A 17,501-nucleotide genomic window follows, 5' to 3' on the forward strand; every position below is an offset into this window, starting at 1 on the left:
CGTCTGTCGGTACTGAATCACGAATGTGCGTGCGCTTGCATCATTTTTTTTTTATTGTTTGTTTGTTGTTAACGCCGCACTCAGCAAAATTACAGCCATATGACGACGGTCTGTAACTAATCGAGTCTGGACCAGACAATACAGTGATTAACGCACATCAATGTACATCATAGAGGTAGTGACATGTATTGTAGGAACTGGTGTTAACATTTGAATCCAAGTTTGCCGATATCCTTTTCTTAGAATTTGACGGTAAGGGAATATATAGCGATCTGTTGTAGAGCATCCCTATCTAGCGTAGGTACCACGCACGTGCGAAAGAGTGGCAATTTCCAAACAATTCTTGGATTTGAAAATGCAACAGGTAGACACCTACGTAGGCCCAGCATGATTACATTGGTGCGAGGTAATAGTGAGTATTTAGTGTAAGGAGGATGCAGCTTTCAGTGTCCTCCCGGGGATTCATCGTGGTTGTTAGGGTTGACTGGTGTTATGTGCCGTACCGGTACAATGAAAGCTGCCTGCACTTCAAAAACATTGCAAGCAGGGTGGAAAGACACCTTTTAATTAAAAAATGATATCCTAACCGCTTCAATGACGAGAATGTTGATGAGCGACGCCAACATCAGATACACACGGATTGGGAAACGGCCAAGAACGGGGTGTGGTCAGCAGTAACCGGTGACGCCGACAATGGAGCCACGTCACGGCCTACTGTGTCCCCAAAGCTGTTGACCTCACAGAACGATTACGTCAACAATCACTTGACGTCACCATCCAATCAGGCTGTCAGCACGGAACACGGCAGGCGGGCTTGTTGCTGCCGTCAGACATGTGTCAAAAATAAAACAGATGAAAAACATATGCAATATCTTGAATAGACTGTAACATGTGACGAATCGTCACCTGGCGCTACCCTGTGACAGAGGTACTATATGCTGGCCCCATGAAACTCTGGGTTGGAGAGTGACGGCAACGACGTAGGATCAAGATCCCTACATTGGTGCATGGTAATAATTCAATTCTAAATTGTATTATTTTCACATCATACAAATGGGTGACGTTGGGTTGAGCTCGGAATGCAGCTTCCTACGTGAAGTGATTCCATGAGATTTGTTCACACAATTATCACCTACTTAATGTGAATCTAACCGAGCATTCAAGAAAATTGATTGTGTTCATAAACACTCTGTGGGTGTTTGTAAAATTGGGTATTTCAAGACAGGCACAGCTGATTTTGTCTGTTGGATCGAGGTTTCATTCAATAATACACTGCATATCCTGTGAATATTCTCAAATATAATTATAGGTCCAAACAAAATGTATCTTTGAAGCACGCTGTTAGCGTTATTTTATATTATAGAAAAACATTTTACAATCACATGATACGATTGGAGCTATATGTTGGTGTTTCACATGTAAAGATGTTACTATATTTCAAACAGGTTTTGCTTATGTTTCGATTGCTCAAGATTGTCGAAACACTAATGGTTTTTATAACTGTAAACATAGATTTGTAGATATATTTGTAGAGATTTTGTATATATAGAGATATATGTTTAAAAACAACACTAGCTCCGATTTCCTGTAACATTATAATTCATACAAGTCGTGCCAAGCGCCAGAAATGTTGATCACTTCAAGGCCCACTTGCACAAAGCGATCTTAACAACATTTTGTCGTTGTATGTTCTTATTATACATCCATTCCACAATATTACCATGAAGATCCTTCTCGCCAGAAATTAATTTCACTAATGTCCCCCACAACACATTCAAAAATCAAAGGTATTGCTTTGTATATGAAGAGCAATTTATGTAAATTACATCACATATCATGAATAACTGTTCATCAGTAGTGTAAGATGCATACATCAAGTAGGTATAAATGTGTTGTAATCTGGGCCACAGGGCCTTCAATACTGTAATGAGGAATCTTGAATCTTGTTAACGTTATGGATAATATAAAGTTTGATTATTTGGGAAAAACAGAAGAAATTAATCTCTCCCTAACTATATATACATTTGTATACTGGCTAAGAACAATTATGGCCAATTCCCCGTTATAGTGCGTACGTGATCGCATCTCGTTTTACTATTGCTCGTTTTCATATTAAGAGAGAAATATTTATCCAAAAATGGTCGACAAAAATTAATCTTGTGAGGAAATATTTAAAACACACCATATAACCACCTTGCTCAAATACAACTTTAAGAAAGACACGTGGGCGTATGTTGTGCCGGCGTAAACAAAAATCCAACAAAACGATGCTGCACATTCAGTTCTGCCATTGCTTGCTATATGTCTGTCATTTCTTCGCCGTATACAATTTTTAAACCTAATTGAGCTAGTTTTCCAAAGATGCATTATATCTCGCGAAATCGATCCATAGTACATGGATTAGTGTTAACTGTTAAAAGGGCAGTCCGTCGACTGTTCTGTGTGTGTATAAATCAAACATGAAATAATATCCGAGTGTGACGTCACATAACCGATTCAATGTCTCGAACCAAAACAGAACTCCGCACATTGAAGCCGACAAAGCAAGCGCTGCGCAGAGTAATCTGGCTTCAGCGTTGTTTTTAATATAGGGACATTGAAGAGAAAGCTCGTGTGTTTTTCTTACGGCCTGACTAGATTAAAAGCCAGCGTTTATAAAAGCCTCACGAATTGCATGTATGTATGTGTGTAGTGTGTGTGTGTGCAGTGTATGTGCGTGCGTGCATGCAGTGTGTATGTATGTGTGCAGTGTGTGTGTGTGTGTGTGTGTGTGTGTGTGTGTGTGTGTGTGTGTGCAGTGTATGTGCGTGCGTGCGTGCATGCAGTGTGTGTGTGTATGTGTGTGTGTGTGTGTGTGCGCGCGCAGGCACGCCTCGGCCGTATCAAGCTGATCGCTCTCCTACCCAGAGATCCTTACGGCCAGCAGAGTATAAGTCTGTTACATCGTCACTAAAAAAAAGCGCACGTTAAATCTCCAAACGTAAGTAAGTAAGTACTAAAAAAAAAGAAAAAAGTACTCACGGAAAAAAACCCCGGTTTTTCTCAATTTAAAAATCGACACAAAGTGTTACGTAGCTGTAAATACGAAATAACAAAACAACTCGAAAAGTACTAGTCTGGATTTACTAGTTTGATCTCAGTGAACAATACAAAATGTACTTAACAGGAGGTAATTTGTCGGCACTTTCAACATTCAAAAATAAAACTAAGTCCAAATTGACATAGCAGAAACAGACTATAGGCATTATGCACCTGTTTTCACCTGTCGTCAAGGTGTCATAGGTCACCTTGATCTACTTACACCTGGTTATGCCCTGTTTCACAATAGTCTGTTTTATTCACATTTTTACACACTTTTACGTATTTGTATTTGTGCTACGGCCCAATTAGTACTAGTTTAGTTGTTTGAATATTTACATATTTTGTATATTAACTGCATTTATTTAAGATCTGAGGTCGAAAAAACAGTTTTTTTCCATTTCCGTGAGTACTTAGTTACACGTACAGTCCATTCATGTGTTTTTCATATGTTTCATTTTGGACGAGTCTACACAAACATGACATAAACGTACGTCATGACATGTTTAACTTTCATAGAGAAAATACCCCAAAACGTGAAAAACTATTTCCATTTACGTATTTATCCTTCACGTCTTATCATCGAAGTCCTACAGAGAGCCAACGACAAGGTCTCTTTGATGTGTAAAGCTACATTGTCATGCACCTCACTGTCGCAGTTGTGGTTGTATATTTATATAATTATGCAAAACAATGTGTAAAGCATATCGAAAAGCTTGCATTAGGCCCATTTGTTCTTATTTCAGAATACGTGCGTTTCTTTACAAACGAGAAAAGTCCGGTCACGTGATCAGCCTACACCCGTGGTGCCCATTCGTCACCACTCGCATGTTTCCGTAACCTACAACAACATTCGGCGGTGCCGTCATCGAAGCAGAAACGGGAAAAGGCTAGCATAGTGGAGTTTAAGCTCGGGAGTTATCGGCTAATGTTTACACGTCTTGGCCCTTTTGGCATAAGCATGTGTAAATCAAATTTAGGGAATATTTGATTACCTACAGACGACAAGTAGATAAAAGCATTTCTTTTATTGTAATTGTAATGAATATATAATTTAGTGTGATACCAGATAAAATAGCAACTGTAATTTGGATTGTTTGATAGGCATCACTTAGTATCGTAATTTGTATAACTGAAGCAGTGCGTATTTGCTCTAAGCTTCACAGAATATATGCCTCGTTCACATGCACAACATTTACTAACGCAAGCAATTCTACACACGTGTAACTATACATATGTAAATTTACAATGTGTTCACATGAAAATCAACTTAGGTTTGTAAATAAAGTATGTAAATTGTGTAAGGCACACATATTCGTCAGTCTGTTAACGACTTTCCACACTAAACAGGTTGCTTTCCAATCATAGTTGAGTGAGAAGAGAGTTACATCATCAAGAGCAACATGTGTTTTGACTCCTTGAAACCAAAAGAAAACACCGTCCGCTCAACTCATAAACGCATAAAAGTGTTGACAATTTGTTTGGTGTTGGCAAAACAGCAGATATTATTAAGATCATCCTCTTACGTTAACACATATCTCCATATACCGATATATGGTCTCTGGTTAATATGAACGTTCACATTGCAACATATAAACCAGAGACCATATAACTATTATATGGTCTCTGTATACACACAGTGCAAATATACATTTACATTTGCACCTGCTCCAGACATGATGCAAATTTGCTCCTGGTGATAAATCTACACCCATGAGTAAACGCGTTCATATGACAAGTATTCTCATGTATGTATTTCTACACACGTATGCACATATACCAACATATGTATAGAGGCGCATGTGAACGGAGTATAAGTAACTGGCACAGTCAACTTTGTATACACGGAATATTTCAGAAACATGAACAAATGGCGATAACTGGTCGGTGACATTCATGGGCTAATAAAATATTATTTTATTCTATTTTATTCTATTCGTGTACAGCTACGAAATCCTAGCTTTGCATGTACATTCGCCCTTAGGTTACAACTATTTTACATTTAAAGTATTTGCCAGAAAGTATTAAAGGGTTAAAGGATAGTTTTGAAGTAATAAACTTGTTCGGATTGTCGTTTCCGTATTGACAGGTACCACGTGGTCTAAGCAGCGCCATCTGTTGATTGTTTACTGTTGGCAAGATCCAAATGGAAGGCGTACTTTGATTGGTCTTCATTTGAATGGTACAAATGAAACGGCGATTGTTATTGGTCGATTCGAACCTACCGCTCGTGAATTTGCGAAATATTGCGAGGAACGTGGAAAGGCCTTTAGCTAGGAAGACAACCCTATAAAGGTAATTGTATGTAAAATAATAATATGTAGTCCATGTTAATGATTAAGACTAATGACCACCCGACGTTTCTTTAGGGATAACCATTAGTTGTATATATTTTTATACACAAACATTTTGAGTTTAGATGAATATCGTGACCGACTATTTTCAAAAGTGCAGACACACAACGGCGGTAAATACAATTTTGTTGACGACATGGATGTACTTGTTTTTCTTCAGCTTCCGTTTATTTGGCCCATTTATTCTTGTCCGACCCTTACAAGAATAACCAATATAGTTGTACCTGTCTGCAGCGATGATGTCGATGGCTTTTGAACAGCCAATTAACATGTAATTCATGTTTGAACATGTCCGATTATTTCATATACAACGTTAGCCTAACCAATGGCTGTGATTTCATTTGGTGCATTATGTGGGCGAATATGCCTGGGATAACGAGATTTCAGAATAATATACTTCTAACCTTTTAACACCGCAATTTGTGTCCATTTAGATTCTAGAACGTATTGAGTGGTATTAGCAGAACCAGAATCTGTGACCAGCTGGTGAAACATAGATTGAATGGCCGATGAATGTCTTTTTATGATTTCAGTTTGTGTAACGTTTTGGTACGGAAAATTCAGTATCTCTCTTTTATTTGTTGAGCTACAATATTAAGTCAGTCATGGGGGTGTCTTCCTGGATGGGAAAATATTGTGCAAATTTGACTCCGTGAAATTGAAACGATATCTACAATATTTTACAAACACATTTTGAGTGGACAAATTATAATCAAATCAATTCTTTCTTGCTTAGACTATACACAGTAAGCTTGGTATGTTAAGGCATGATATGTTTCTTTCTGTGTCAATTCATTGTGCCCAGAGCTGCAGATAAGCGGCATATTTGCGTAAAGTACCCCCCAAAAATATTCAAAACCAAAGTACTTTCAATTTACTTGAAACACATACATTAAATGAAAAACTCAAATGTAGAAAAAAAGCTCATGTAAATACCCAATAAAGCTTTTTAAGTATGCATACAAAGGAGCTTATTTTAGAAACACAATTACGAGCTAATTTACTTTCTGAGTCAAGCATATATATTTAGAACAGTTATATACATCTAAAACATTACTTCTTTTTTTCCAAATCTTAAAATGTTCACTAATTTGGGGAAAAATCCAATAAAGTGATGAATAGATGAATGGAAAAATATTGGTAACTTAATAACCCAATTAAAATAGTAACCCTACAGTAAAAACTAAATTGCTAAACATGTTTTCTGGAGCTCTAATACACTTCCCAAAAATATTTTGTAATACTCACTTGATGACCTCCCCCCACTTAGTTCATAACTGAAAATAGATACTATGGAAATGTGTCTACAGCTTGCTTTTTCTTTTGAAACTGCTCTGAAATAGTTTTGGTCAGGACATTCCCACGCAATTTAACATAAATATACGTATCTGGCCTGGAACTTCATCATTGGACATTTGCCTTGAGCTGGAGTCACATGTCGTCAGTGATGACTGGTGAAAAATATTCTTTTTTCTTTCAGAAACAATTATTTGAAGTAAGCCTGTGATATCAACACTTTGAGTTATGGAGGACTACAACAAGATCGAGAAAATCGGAGAAGGTAATGTGTCTGTCACTGTACGTGCTGGGTGTGTGAATTTACTGTCTGAAAATATGAATCAAACGACTATGAAAATTGCATCTATTAAATAATGCAGGTCTACAAAAGTGCCAACTAATCTTGCTGATGCTGATAAAGCCTACAGTAGGTACAGTGGAGAAAACCCCTTGATATCGCAACCTGGTATTGATAAGAAGTCATCTACTGTTTGTGATAGTTATTTTGAATACAGTTGCTGATGTAACGGGAAGTCATTCAATCCCTGCACACATTACAACAGGTCTTTACAGAAGCCAGTTGCTCTCATCTCTCCCTCCTGTACCCACGAAAACATTTTGTTTGTTTCAGGTACATATGGTGTCGTGTACAAGGGCCGCCATAAGAAGACCAATCGCCTGGTGGCTCTCAAGAAGATCCGTCTCGAAAGTGAAGAGGAAGGTGTCCCCTCCACAGCCATCAGGGAAATCTCCCTACTGAAAGAACTCACACACCCCAACATTGTCTGGTGAGTCGTGGTCTCGACTCATGTCAATTTATTGTGGGAGACATCAGCAATGTATTCCTTTGCCTTGAGAGGATCACTTTGTGAGGAATCGGGGAATAGAAGAGGCCTCCAGTGTTTGGTGCATATCATGAACAGAGGCAGCTGGATAACCATGTTGAAGTTGTTGAAGTGTTTGCTCAACACACCGACAATCTCATTAAAATCAGATCTAAGTTCTCGCTGCCGCTAAACAAAGATCTGAGGACATCCCATTACGGGTCACGTCAGGATGACCCTTTAGCGAAATTTGACCGACGACTGAAATGACAAACAAGAAGTCGATATCAGCCAATTAAAAAGCAGTTTTCTTGAGCTCTACGGCACTCGTTTCAACCTGGCGAATTCCATTTCTGTCTATGCTTGAAAAATATATTGACACAGTTCTCGATTAGTATTTTGAAAACTGAACAAACGAACATTCTGTAATGTCTAATATATGGTTGAAGGTGTATGGCAGTGCTTCCTACGTACTGTATCAGTCGTTCGGAACAACCCGTGTTAACATTTCCGGGGTTGCATGATTAGAAAATACATTCCGAATTGGTAAGCGACGATCTGGAAAGCGACCCTTTGATTGGTCGGATGAAAGGTTGTTCTGACGTGACCTGTAATGGGATGTCCTCAGATATTTGTTTAGCGATAACGAGAACAAAGATCTGATTTTAATGAGATTGACACACCGAAGGTCTGAGTTTGATTCCCAACATGCGCTTGTCTCTGATAGAGCTGAAATCGTGCTGACCATGATGTAAAATGACATTCACTTTTAAGGGTTACAATATGTCCTACTTAAAAAATACTTCATTTGAAACTTTCATTTGTTCATACATGATTTAAATTTTAGAGCAAATGCCTCAAGGTGTCTGTTAAATTCCAAAGAGAACCCTAAAACCCTTCCCATATTTCTGGTGTCCTTTTGGGAAGTATGTGTTGTGCACACAGGTTTTTTTACCTTATTCTTTCATAAACCCTTGATAGACACAAAAACTTCAGCTCTTATAAATATGTCAACAATAATAAGCATGTCAAATTAGCTAAGGCAATATAAAAGAATTGGGTGCCCTTACTTCTCTTGAGTATTGTTTAACAGAATTCACCCTGATTTTGATTAGAAGGCTAAGTAGCGATCATTTTGGTGGCCAAGTTCGATTTTATATGTTTGATTGGCGACCTAAATTTATCTACAGCTCGACACTTGGTTACCAAAAAGTAAACAAAACTAGTCATGCTAGTGACAACATCTGTTTTAGAAATAAACAGACAGTACTGTAATTGCAAATCTTGTTTACTAAGTCATGTTTGCATGGCCAATATCATGATGTTTATTTATTTACAGTTAATACAACTACAGGGGTTACAATAATAGCTAGGGTGTAGTGTAACCTTGTTGCATTTGCATGAACATAAGTAATATTGTACCAAAAGGAAATATTTTAATTCTTATTTAATGTACCCTATTACAATTTACAATGTACCCTATTACAATTTAATACCCATCTTCACAAAATGAAGCCCCTGCAAACATGTCCTATCTCAAATGAAACCTGTGGAAATTTTTGTCCTATCTCAGATTGGCACAAGGGTTGGCTCCTAAAATATTCATGTTGACGTGCTTGGCTCCTCACAAAAAATGAACTTAATGGTTTCGCCAAGTGTTAAACGTCAAGCATCTGCATCACATGAGGCTTTCCTCCCACATTAAGTGACACGATATTACCCTGAGATCAGTTGCGGTACTCCCAATTCACCCACTTGGTATCACTGGTATCTGATATATATGTACGTGTGTTGTAGCCTGTGTTCTTAGTGTAGGTCAACTCTGTGTTGTAGCCTGGAAGATGTTCTGATGCAGGAGAACAAGCTGTACCTGGTGTTTGAGTTCCTCTCCATGGACCTGAAGCGGTACATGGACACCATACCCAGTGGCCAGTACATGGACAAGATGCTTGTCAAGGTCAGCTGAGGTTCTCAGAACTAGGTTCTAATACAGACTGAGAAAAGTGTGATTGTAACTAATGACAGTTTCCATACTAATAGAAGAGGTGCAGTGCAAAGTTTAATTTTGACATATGTATTTTCTGAAAAAATATGTTTTTCAATGTTGTGAACATAGAGTACTTTATTTACTTTGACATTTATGCGACCAATGACTTGAAAACTACTTCATGGATTCTTTTCCAATTGGGGGTACAGTTTCTATACCAATAGGATAGGTGCAGTGCAAAGTTTGTGTTCAATATTTGGATTTTATGAAAAAGTACAGCTATTTTTCATTTTTTATGCTGAAACATTTGTGCAACCTATAACTTAAAAACTACCAATAGGAGACACTGATGAAGATCCAGGGTAGAATATGTCTTCAGCAGCCTATGCTTGCCGTAAAAGGTGACTATGCTTGTCGTAAGAGGTGACTAACAGGATCGGGTGTCAGACTCTCTGACTTAGTTGATGCATGTCATCAATCCTAATTGCATGGATCGATGCTCATGATAGTAATCACTGGATTGTCTGGTCCAGACTCGAATATTTACAGACTGCCGTGATATAGCTGGAATATTGCTGAGTGCGGTGTTAAACAGCAAACCAACTAATAGGAAAGGTGCTGTGCAAAGTTACATTTCAATAAGTTGATTTCCTGAGAAAATATTGTATTTATCATGTATTGAACTTAAAAATATGTTGGAGTCTAAGTCGGGGGTATTAGTGAGCCCTGCTCACTTTTTTGTCTTGTTTACCATGCTTACTGTTGGTGTGACTCCGTTCCTAATGGGTAATGTAGACATTATTGTGATGGGATCATTTTAGGTTTGCGCCGCACACCTTTTGTCAGGTAGGACTGTCACTTATAACATTTCTAAGGGAGAAATGATCACCTGTTCACATTCCGATTCCCTTTGTGTTTTGTATGCATCACTAAAACCTTCTGTTCTCCTCCTCCTCCTCCCAATAGAGCTACACATACCAGATCCTCCAGGGCATCCTGTTCTGCCACCAGCGGAGAGTGCTCCACAGGGATCTCAAACCACAGAACCTGCTCATTGACAGTAAAGGAACCATCAAACTAGCTGACTTTGGTCTCGCCCGGGCCTTTGGCATTCCAGTTAGAGTGTACACACATGAGGTGAGTCACAGTCTCTGGGATGTAATTGGAGAATACACATTGTCTGTCCTGAGTGGGAATGGTGTGAGTCGGCCAGTCAGATGTAATCAGCTTGTGCTGGCATGAAACATGGATGAATCCATGATGTATTTATTGTTCTCAACAGTGGTTGTTGTAATATTGTATTGAATTCTCAACAATGAAGCATTGGGACATCACATCATATCACGTCAACTGACGAATCATCGTGAATACACAATGCCATCCGGAAGGGACTCAACCTCAAAAGTATGACCATTTGTACTTTACTGAGGAAGTGTTATCCCAATATAACATTTGTTACAACTGCAAACCTAGCTGCCCCTATTGGTAATATTTACCTCCTGTCTACTGGTTCCCGCAATAAATCAGTTGAACTCTTAAAGGAAATGTGTGGGATACGTTTGTATTCTCAGTCTCATGTTCTGACTGGTTCTTGCCGTAAAAGGCGACTAACAGGATCAGGTGGTCAGGTACAGTGACTTGGTTGATGATGTCATCGATCCCAATTGATGAAATGATGCTCATGATATCAATCACTGGATTGTCTGGTCCAGACTTGTTTATTTACAGACTGCCGTCATATAAGGGGAATATTGCTGAGTGCAGCGTTAAACAACAAACAAACAAACAAATCTGACTGGTTCATCTAGTGATTGTCATAGCAGCTCAGCTTTTGGTCCATTGGTTAAAATTGAACAGAACATCGCCAGTATTTCAGGCCTTTTAGAACAACTATCAACTATTACTTTCAGAATGTCTGAGTAGGTTTCAAATGGATGTTGTGTTCACTTGTATGATGTTGTTCATTAGGTTGTGACGTTGTGGTACCGTGCGCCGGAGATTCTCCTGGGCTCCCCACGCTACTCAACGCCTGTTGATGTCTGGAGTATAGGATGCATATTTGCTGAAATGGTAACAAAAAGGCCATTGTTCCACGGAGATTCAGAAATTGATCAGCTTTTCAGGATATTCAGGTAAATAATACAAGCCAGTTATGTGGGAGATATCATGAACTTACCGAGTGAAATCTGGTTGGAAGTTACACAAAGTCACATCATCTATTCTATCATCTATCTACTTGTGCTTTGTCTTATTTTTGGAGAACTGAATGTTTTTTTAGCTCACCTAACTGAAGAACGCATGTCATGGTCTGTTTGTCTGTCGTCGGTCGTGTCGTCCATTGTAAACATTGTCCCAAGAAAGTACTGGACCAATCCAATGGAATTTCACATACTTGTTTCCACAAATTATGACACTCCAAGAGTGCATGGCAGCCTTATTGTTAAATCTATTTGTGGCCATTACTAGGGTATTTTTGTACACAATGTCATGACATTTTTTACTTGTGTAGTTAGTAGCGGGGCTCAATGTTTTCGTGTGATATTGAGATTTTGACCTTGATCTGATTGACCTTTGTACTTCAAACATACTGAAAGCTGAATCTTTTCATAGCTGAAATTTAGCATACGTGTAATTGGTTGTGGGGATTAACAGATTTCTTGCTTTTTTCGTGATATTTAATTTTTTTACCTTTATTTGACTTTTGCACTTTGATAATGCTGCACTTCCTTGCACTGTAAACATTTCATGAGAACTGACAGAACCAGTGAAGATGAAACTCAACATGATTGTTCCCGGTACTCATGAAAGCTTGTCGTTTACTTCTTAAACACACAACTAACAGACTAATAACATATTTGATGGCTTTTTAAAATTAACCTGTATTCACTTTCTGCAAGACCAATACATAGGAACAGGTTTGTAAATGCTTTGTTTTTATATCATTGTATGAAATGCAGTGTCAAAATACCTCTGAATTTGAGAAAATATGAACTTTTTAAAAATCCCAATTTGAACAAAGTAACTTTCTTTTCCCAGTTTGCCTGCCATGGGCACTTAAAGGGCAAGTTCACACGGAAATGAACCATTTTTTCTTGTACTTTTTCCACATTAAAAGTGTTAACATAGAAGTGTCATAGACAAAAATATAAAAACATCATATTTAATTAACATATTTTTTGCACTAAAACGATTCATATTTTTCACATTTACCAAGTGTTCTATTTCCATAACAAAAACACCATGGCTTATGCCCCTTGCAATATGACGTCATTGGTGCCAATTGATAAACATTATGACGTCATCATGCTTTGTTAGAGCCGCTTCACGTGGTGTAGGTACAGTTTTGTGATTCTAGCTTCTCAGATGCCAGCCAGAATTGTGTTATGCTGAGACACCACTGCGCCGGAGTGTGTCGTAGACCATGTTGTTTTACCGCAAACTGGTCCTTGATATCTTTTGCGTTGAGAATAGACAGGGACCCAGTTGAATTGGCACCAATTACGTCATAATCTAAGGGGGATAACTCAGGCCTATTTCGCTCGTAAAACGAAGGCCTCATAACGGCATATCACTTTCACACTATTGTGAGCTTCCTACTTTCACTGTGAAAAAAAATGAGTGTATATTTTCAAACACAGATACTAACTAATTCTAAAATTGCGTTTTGTTTAGAAAAAGAAAGAAAGTGATTTTTGCGTGTACACTTCCCCTTTAAATAGAAACCTGGATAAATCCCTGTCGTTATCATGGTCATGTATGGATTTGTTTAGCTAGCATGTGTCGTATCTCTATCAGGACGCTGACAACACCGACAGAGGACACATGGCCAGGAGTGAGTAACTTGCCAGATTACAAGCCCACATTCCCTGCCTGGAAGTCCAACCAGCTGGCCGGCTCCGTCAAACAACTCGACAACATGGGACTAGATCTCCTCCAGGTAGGGTAGCCACACACAGCATTAGGGCATGTAGGAATGTAGAAACACTGGATAACATAGCTGGGGACTCGTAGAATTCATTATTAGCTCAAGTAACTTCAAAGTCAAGTGAGCTAATGGTATAGTGTGTTCACTTTCGTGCATATCTCATCTCAGGGTTCGATGTTGCTATATCCGAGCTGCCCCAGTGCAGGTAAAACGTTGCCAGTGCAGGTAACTTTCATTGTCAGGCTGCACCCAGTGCAGGTAAAACATTGCCAGTACAGGTAACTTTCATTGTCAGGCTGCACCCAGTGCAGGTAAAACATTGCCAGTGCAGGTAACTTTCATTGTCAGGCTGCACCCAGTGCAGGTAACATTTTCCACCACAAGTGCATGGCAGCAGTTTGTATAACTTTCCTGTGAATAAGGTTAAAATGAATTACCGCAAGTAAAAAACATAAGTCACTTCTCATGCCCATAAATCTGTTACATAGACCACACGCTGTCTGTTGTATGTCACCAGTATGGTAATTTGGATTTGTGCTCACAATCGTGTTACGTTTCATGCAAGGTCAGAGGTCACTAGCTAATATGTCACCCATGATGTTGAATTTGCCGACAGCTTTTCTCACTGTTCATACAGAAAAGAAGTTAAATTTATGAATGGAATATCAGTTATGAAGCAACCATCTATCAGGACATTCTTCCAGACATCCAGTAATGTGAGCAGTACTGGGGATTGTGAAGTTGACCAGCATACACCTCTCGGTCTGCTGTCAGTAGCAGCGACAGGATTGTTTATGGCCCTGTCAGTGAAACTGCCAACACAAACGCTTCTAAATGTAGAAAAAAAGGGCTGTGTCCTAGTAGTATCAGTAATGATATCAAGAAATAGCTGGATGAATGGTAGAGATTGGCATCAATATGAAGAAATAGAAAGCTTGATATACGGTCTTTTAGAACTGGCTACAAATCTTTTAGACTCCAGGAAATAAAGGTTTATGTAAATAGTGGAATTCACAGGTCTGAATGCTGTGAACTTGCAGAACTTTGTGCCAATACTAATTCTTCACAATTACCACTTGGAACATACACTCATGAGGTTACAATCACGACAAACAGACACTTTGAAACTTCTGTATAAGGTTGTTTACAGGATGGCAAGATGTGAGAAGTCTTATACAAGTTTCCGCAAACTATACTCAACAAAAAAAAAGTTAAGGACCACTTATATTTTCTTCCCAAAGTAATGGCATAAAAAAGAAGAAGTTACATGATCATGATGAGTATAGCACAAACAGATATCCATAGTTAGGGCCCTTCAACGCACTTATGTAATGTCACATGATGCATGTGTATGAAGTCACACAGCATGCCCAGTATGAGATTACTGTCACGTGTTGTGGAGGCGGAAAACACTGTTAAAGTCTTTCCTGATGTGTGCAATACTTACAGAAGCAAAATGCCTGGTAGGCGCCATCTCTCTACTGAAGGAGCAGGTAGAGCCACAAGTTTAATGGAAGCTGCTCTGGGAAATGTGAAGTTGAATGTCAATTTAAAGTCAGCCATAGTGTGATAATCAGATTGTGGGAGAGGTATCAGACAACCGGGTCGTGAAGGACAGGACAGGACAACCAAAGAAAACCACACTCCAAGAAGATTGACAAATTGCACTTCTTGCAAAGGGCAATTGGTTTTTTTCTGCAAAATCCCTGAATAATGAAACATTACTGGTGTGTGCATTTCTACTCAGACAGTTAGGAATAGACTTCATGCAGCTCGTTTAAGCACCATAGATCTGCTGTAAGTCCTCCATTGACCGTTCAACATCGACAGCGCCATCTTGAATTGGGCACAACTTGTCAAAATGGGTATGAACAAGTTACGACCTATTCTTTTCACTGACAAGTCTTGCTTTTGTCTTGACTTTTGGGCCAGGACTTTCTGTTAATGGATAATGCAAGACGTCACTGTGCCCGAATTGTGAATGAGTGCCTTATGAGAGAAAGTATTGAGAGATTAGACTGGCCAGCCTATTCACCAGACTGGTGCATTCCTGTAGAAATTAAAATTAGATCATCCTTTAGCACCAAGACCTTTGGATGAGCTGGCGGACGTGCTGGTAGAGGAAGGACAACGAATCCCACAAGCTGCTTTCAGGAATCTCGTTTGTAGCTTCACCAGGCATTGTCAGGTCATGATGAGAGCTCGTGGAGGCCACACTCAATATTGACATTGCTGTGAACATTCATCATGTTGAAATCAAGACTTTATGTTGACAGTCTGTAAGTGATGTTATTCTGACTGAGTGATTTCTTTCATGAGATGGAGACTGACTTCAGTTTAAGGCTACCAAGGATGGTAACTGGCTTTCTTAAAATATGGTGGTGATATTTCGGTTTTTAGGGATGATCCTTAACTTTTTTTGGTTGAGTATAGAATAAACTTCTTAAGTTTATTTTCTTCTTTAATTTATCTGATATTAAACCCCCTGAAAATACAGTATTTAATTTCAGCTAACATGTGCAACCATTATTTTGTGGTTCAGCCTGATTAATTCTCTTGGTTGCACCAGGTGCAGGTGGTAAATAAGAAGGAAATTGTGCCCTGCATCTGAAACACACAAGGCCTATGATGCTGAATGGTGTCTCCAAAATCTGCTCACAGAATTCCATGGCTCTCATTTTGGGAATGTCAGTTTTCTCCCTGACTGATTGTTGTGTCCATGTGATGTAGTGACCCATATTATAAAAACTGTTGTTTGTTCCAGAAAACCCTGGTGTATGATCCCGCTGCAAGAATCTCTGCCAAGGACGCCCTGAACCACCCCTACTTCAAGGACTTGGACAAGTCTGTGTTGCCGGCAGCTGCCCAGCACGCCTCATAGTCCCTCTCACAAGATGTGAGAGACGGGCAACAACCGACCGACTGACTGACTTGTGAATGACTTGCATCAGATGATGCTACCCGCTCCTTGTGTTTCGAGGCATCTGTGAGAACATCACCAACCCGAAAGGCAGCAACAGTGGCCTGCTCTCGGCAGCGCGGAATCTATGAAACTGCATATAACAAGAGTGCGAACATGGTGTATTTGGGGACAGCTGTTAAGCAGTATTTTGTTGTGAAAATAATAAACAAGATATGCTGTTACTCTGAAAAAGTGCTATGGGAAATTTAGAATTGAGGTAAAGTAGCAGCAGCAGCAGCAGCCGCAACAAGTCTGAAAATGGGAATTGATGTTTTGTGGGGACTTTGGTTTACATGGTTAAGGGTTTCTGTGTTAACACAGGGTAGACCCTTGGGGTGAATCGATACAGCAAGGTCACAATGCATAGGTCACGATACATATCGCAACCTCTGCATAGTCACGTCAAATTGTGTGGAATCTTCTTGACTATAAATATTTTAGAGCAGGTTAAAAAGGAAAAGCTAGCTGCAGACATGTTCGTAGTGGCTATTTTTATTATGGAACTTGAAACGCTACACTGGGGGAGTAGTTAAAAGAGTAGTAAGTAATTTATTTTTTATCCAGTGTATCATCCTGTATCGATACAAAACAAATGTATCGTGTATTGTTTCACCCCGAGTAGACCCATTGCAAGATGTGCTCAAGTGTTCCCTTTGTTGTGATTATGTCGGGGGATGTTACTGTATGCTGTATCCCTCGTAGAATGAAGTCTGAAAGGTGTTAGTGTGCTACAGTATTTTTACACTTTCAGACATATCAGGATATATGGTACTGTGTGTCACAGCTTGAGTGAAGTACGTGTTGTACTAGTTCAGCATTTACCATTAATTCATTCATTATTGAATCAGGTCTCATTTTAACCAAATCTGTAATTTCCACATGTCACTAATTATATCATGACATTGTTGACCTTTCCACTCTGTGAGCTCCATGTGTATGGAAGTGTGCGAGTGTCGGAGAGTTTGTCGAGTGTGGACGACCCTGAACGTCAAGTGCAATACCTCGTCTGTCTGTCTCTCTCTGTATTCTTCCCTCTCCTGTCTTATCTTCCTTCCTTCATGTATAAATGCCATAACACACTCAATAAACAATG

The 17,501-nt window shown here is 39.1% G+C and overlaps 1 protein-coding gene across 3 annotated transcripts; it reads left to right on the forward strand.

The window, feature by feature from the left end:
- Positions 1-927: 927 nt before the first annotated feature.
- LOC139467854 (cyclin-dependent kinase 1-like) lies at positions 928-16,917 on the forward strand. Of its 3 annotated transcripts, none has more exons than XM_071249359.1 (8): positions 928-1,010; positions 6,913-6,993; positions 7,342-7,498; positions 9,368-9,491; positions 10,488-10,658; positions 11,490-11,653; positions 13,317-13,458; positions 16,211-16,917. In XM_071249359.1, exons 2-8 carry the CDS (start codon positions 6,957-6,959, stop codon positions 16,325-16,327), a joined length of 912 nt encoding a protein of 303 aa, XP_071105460.1. In that variant the 5' UTR covers positions 928-1,010; positions 6,913-6,956; the 3' UTR covers positions 16,328-16,917. The 3 variants fall into 3 exon arrangements, with proteins under 3 accessions (XP_071105460.1, XP_071105458.1, XP_071105459.1); XM_071249357.1 differs by lacking the exon at positions 928-1,010 and adding an exon at positions 5,309-5,373; XM_071249358.1 differs by lacking the exon at positions 928-1,010 and adding an exon at positions 5,323-5,379.
- The last annotated feature ends 584 nt before the right edge of the window (positions 16,918-17,501 follow it).

The sequence above is a fragment of the Haliotis cracherodii genome, unplaced genomic scaffold, assembly GCF_022045235.1.
Source record: "Haliotis cracherodii isolate W230 unplaced genomic scaffold, xgHalCrac1.p SCAF_2, whole genome shotgun sequence".
In the NCBI taxonomy this organism is placed as follows: domain Eukaryota; kingdom Metazoa; phylum Mollusca; class Gastropoda; order Lepetellida; family Haliotidae; genus Haliotis; species Haliotis cracherodii.

Excerpts from the sequence above, each read along its gene's own strand:
- LOC139467854 (XM_071249359.1), top strand. The coding sequence starts at position 6,957 with ATGGAGGACTACAACAAGATCGAGAAAATCGGAGAAG. Across the intron at positions 9,492-10,487 it reads TGGACAAGATGCTTGTCAAG|AGCTACACATACCAGATCCT; the intron begins GTCAGCTGAGGT and ends TCCTCCCAATAG. Across the intron at positions 13,459-16,210 it reads TGGGACTAGATCTCCTCCAG|AAAACCCTGGTGTATGATCC; the intron begins GTAGGGTAGCCA and ends TGTTTGTTCCAG.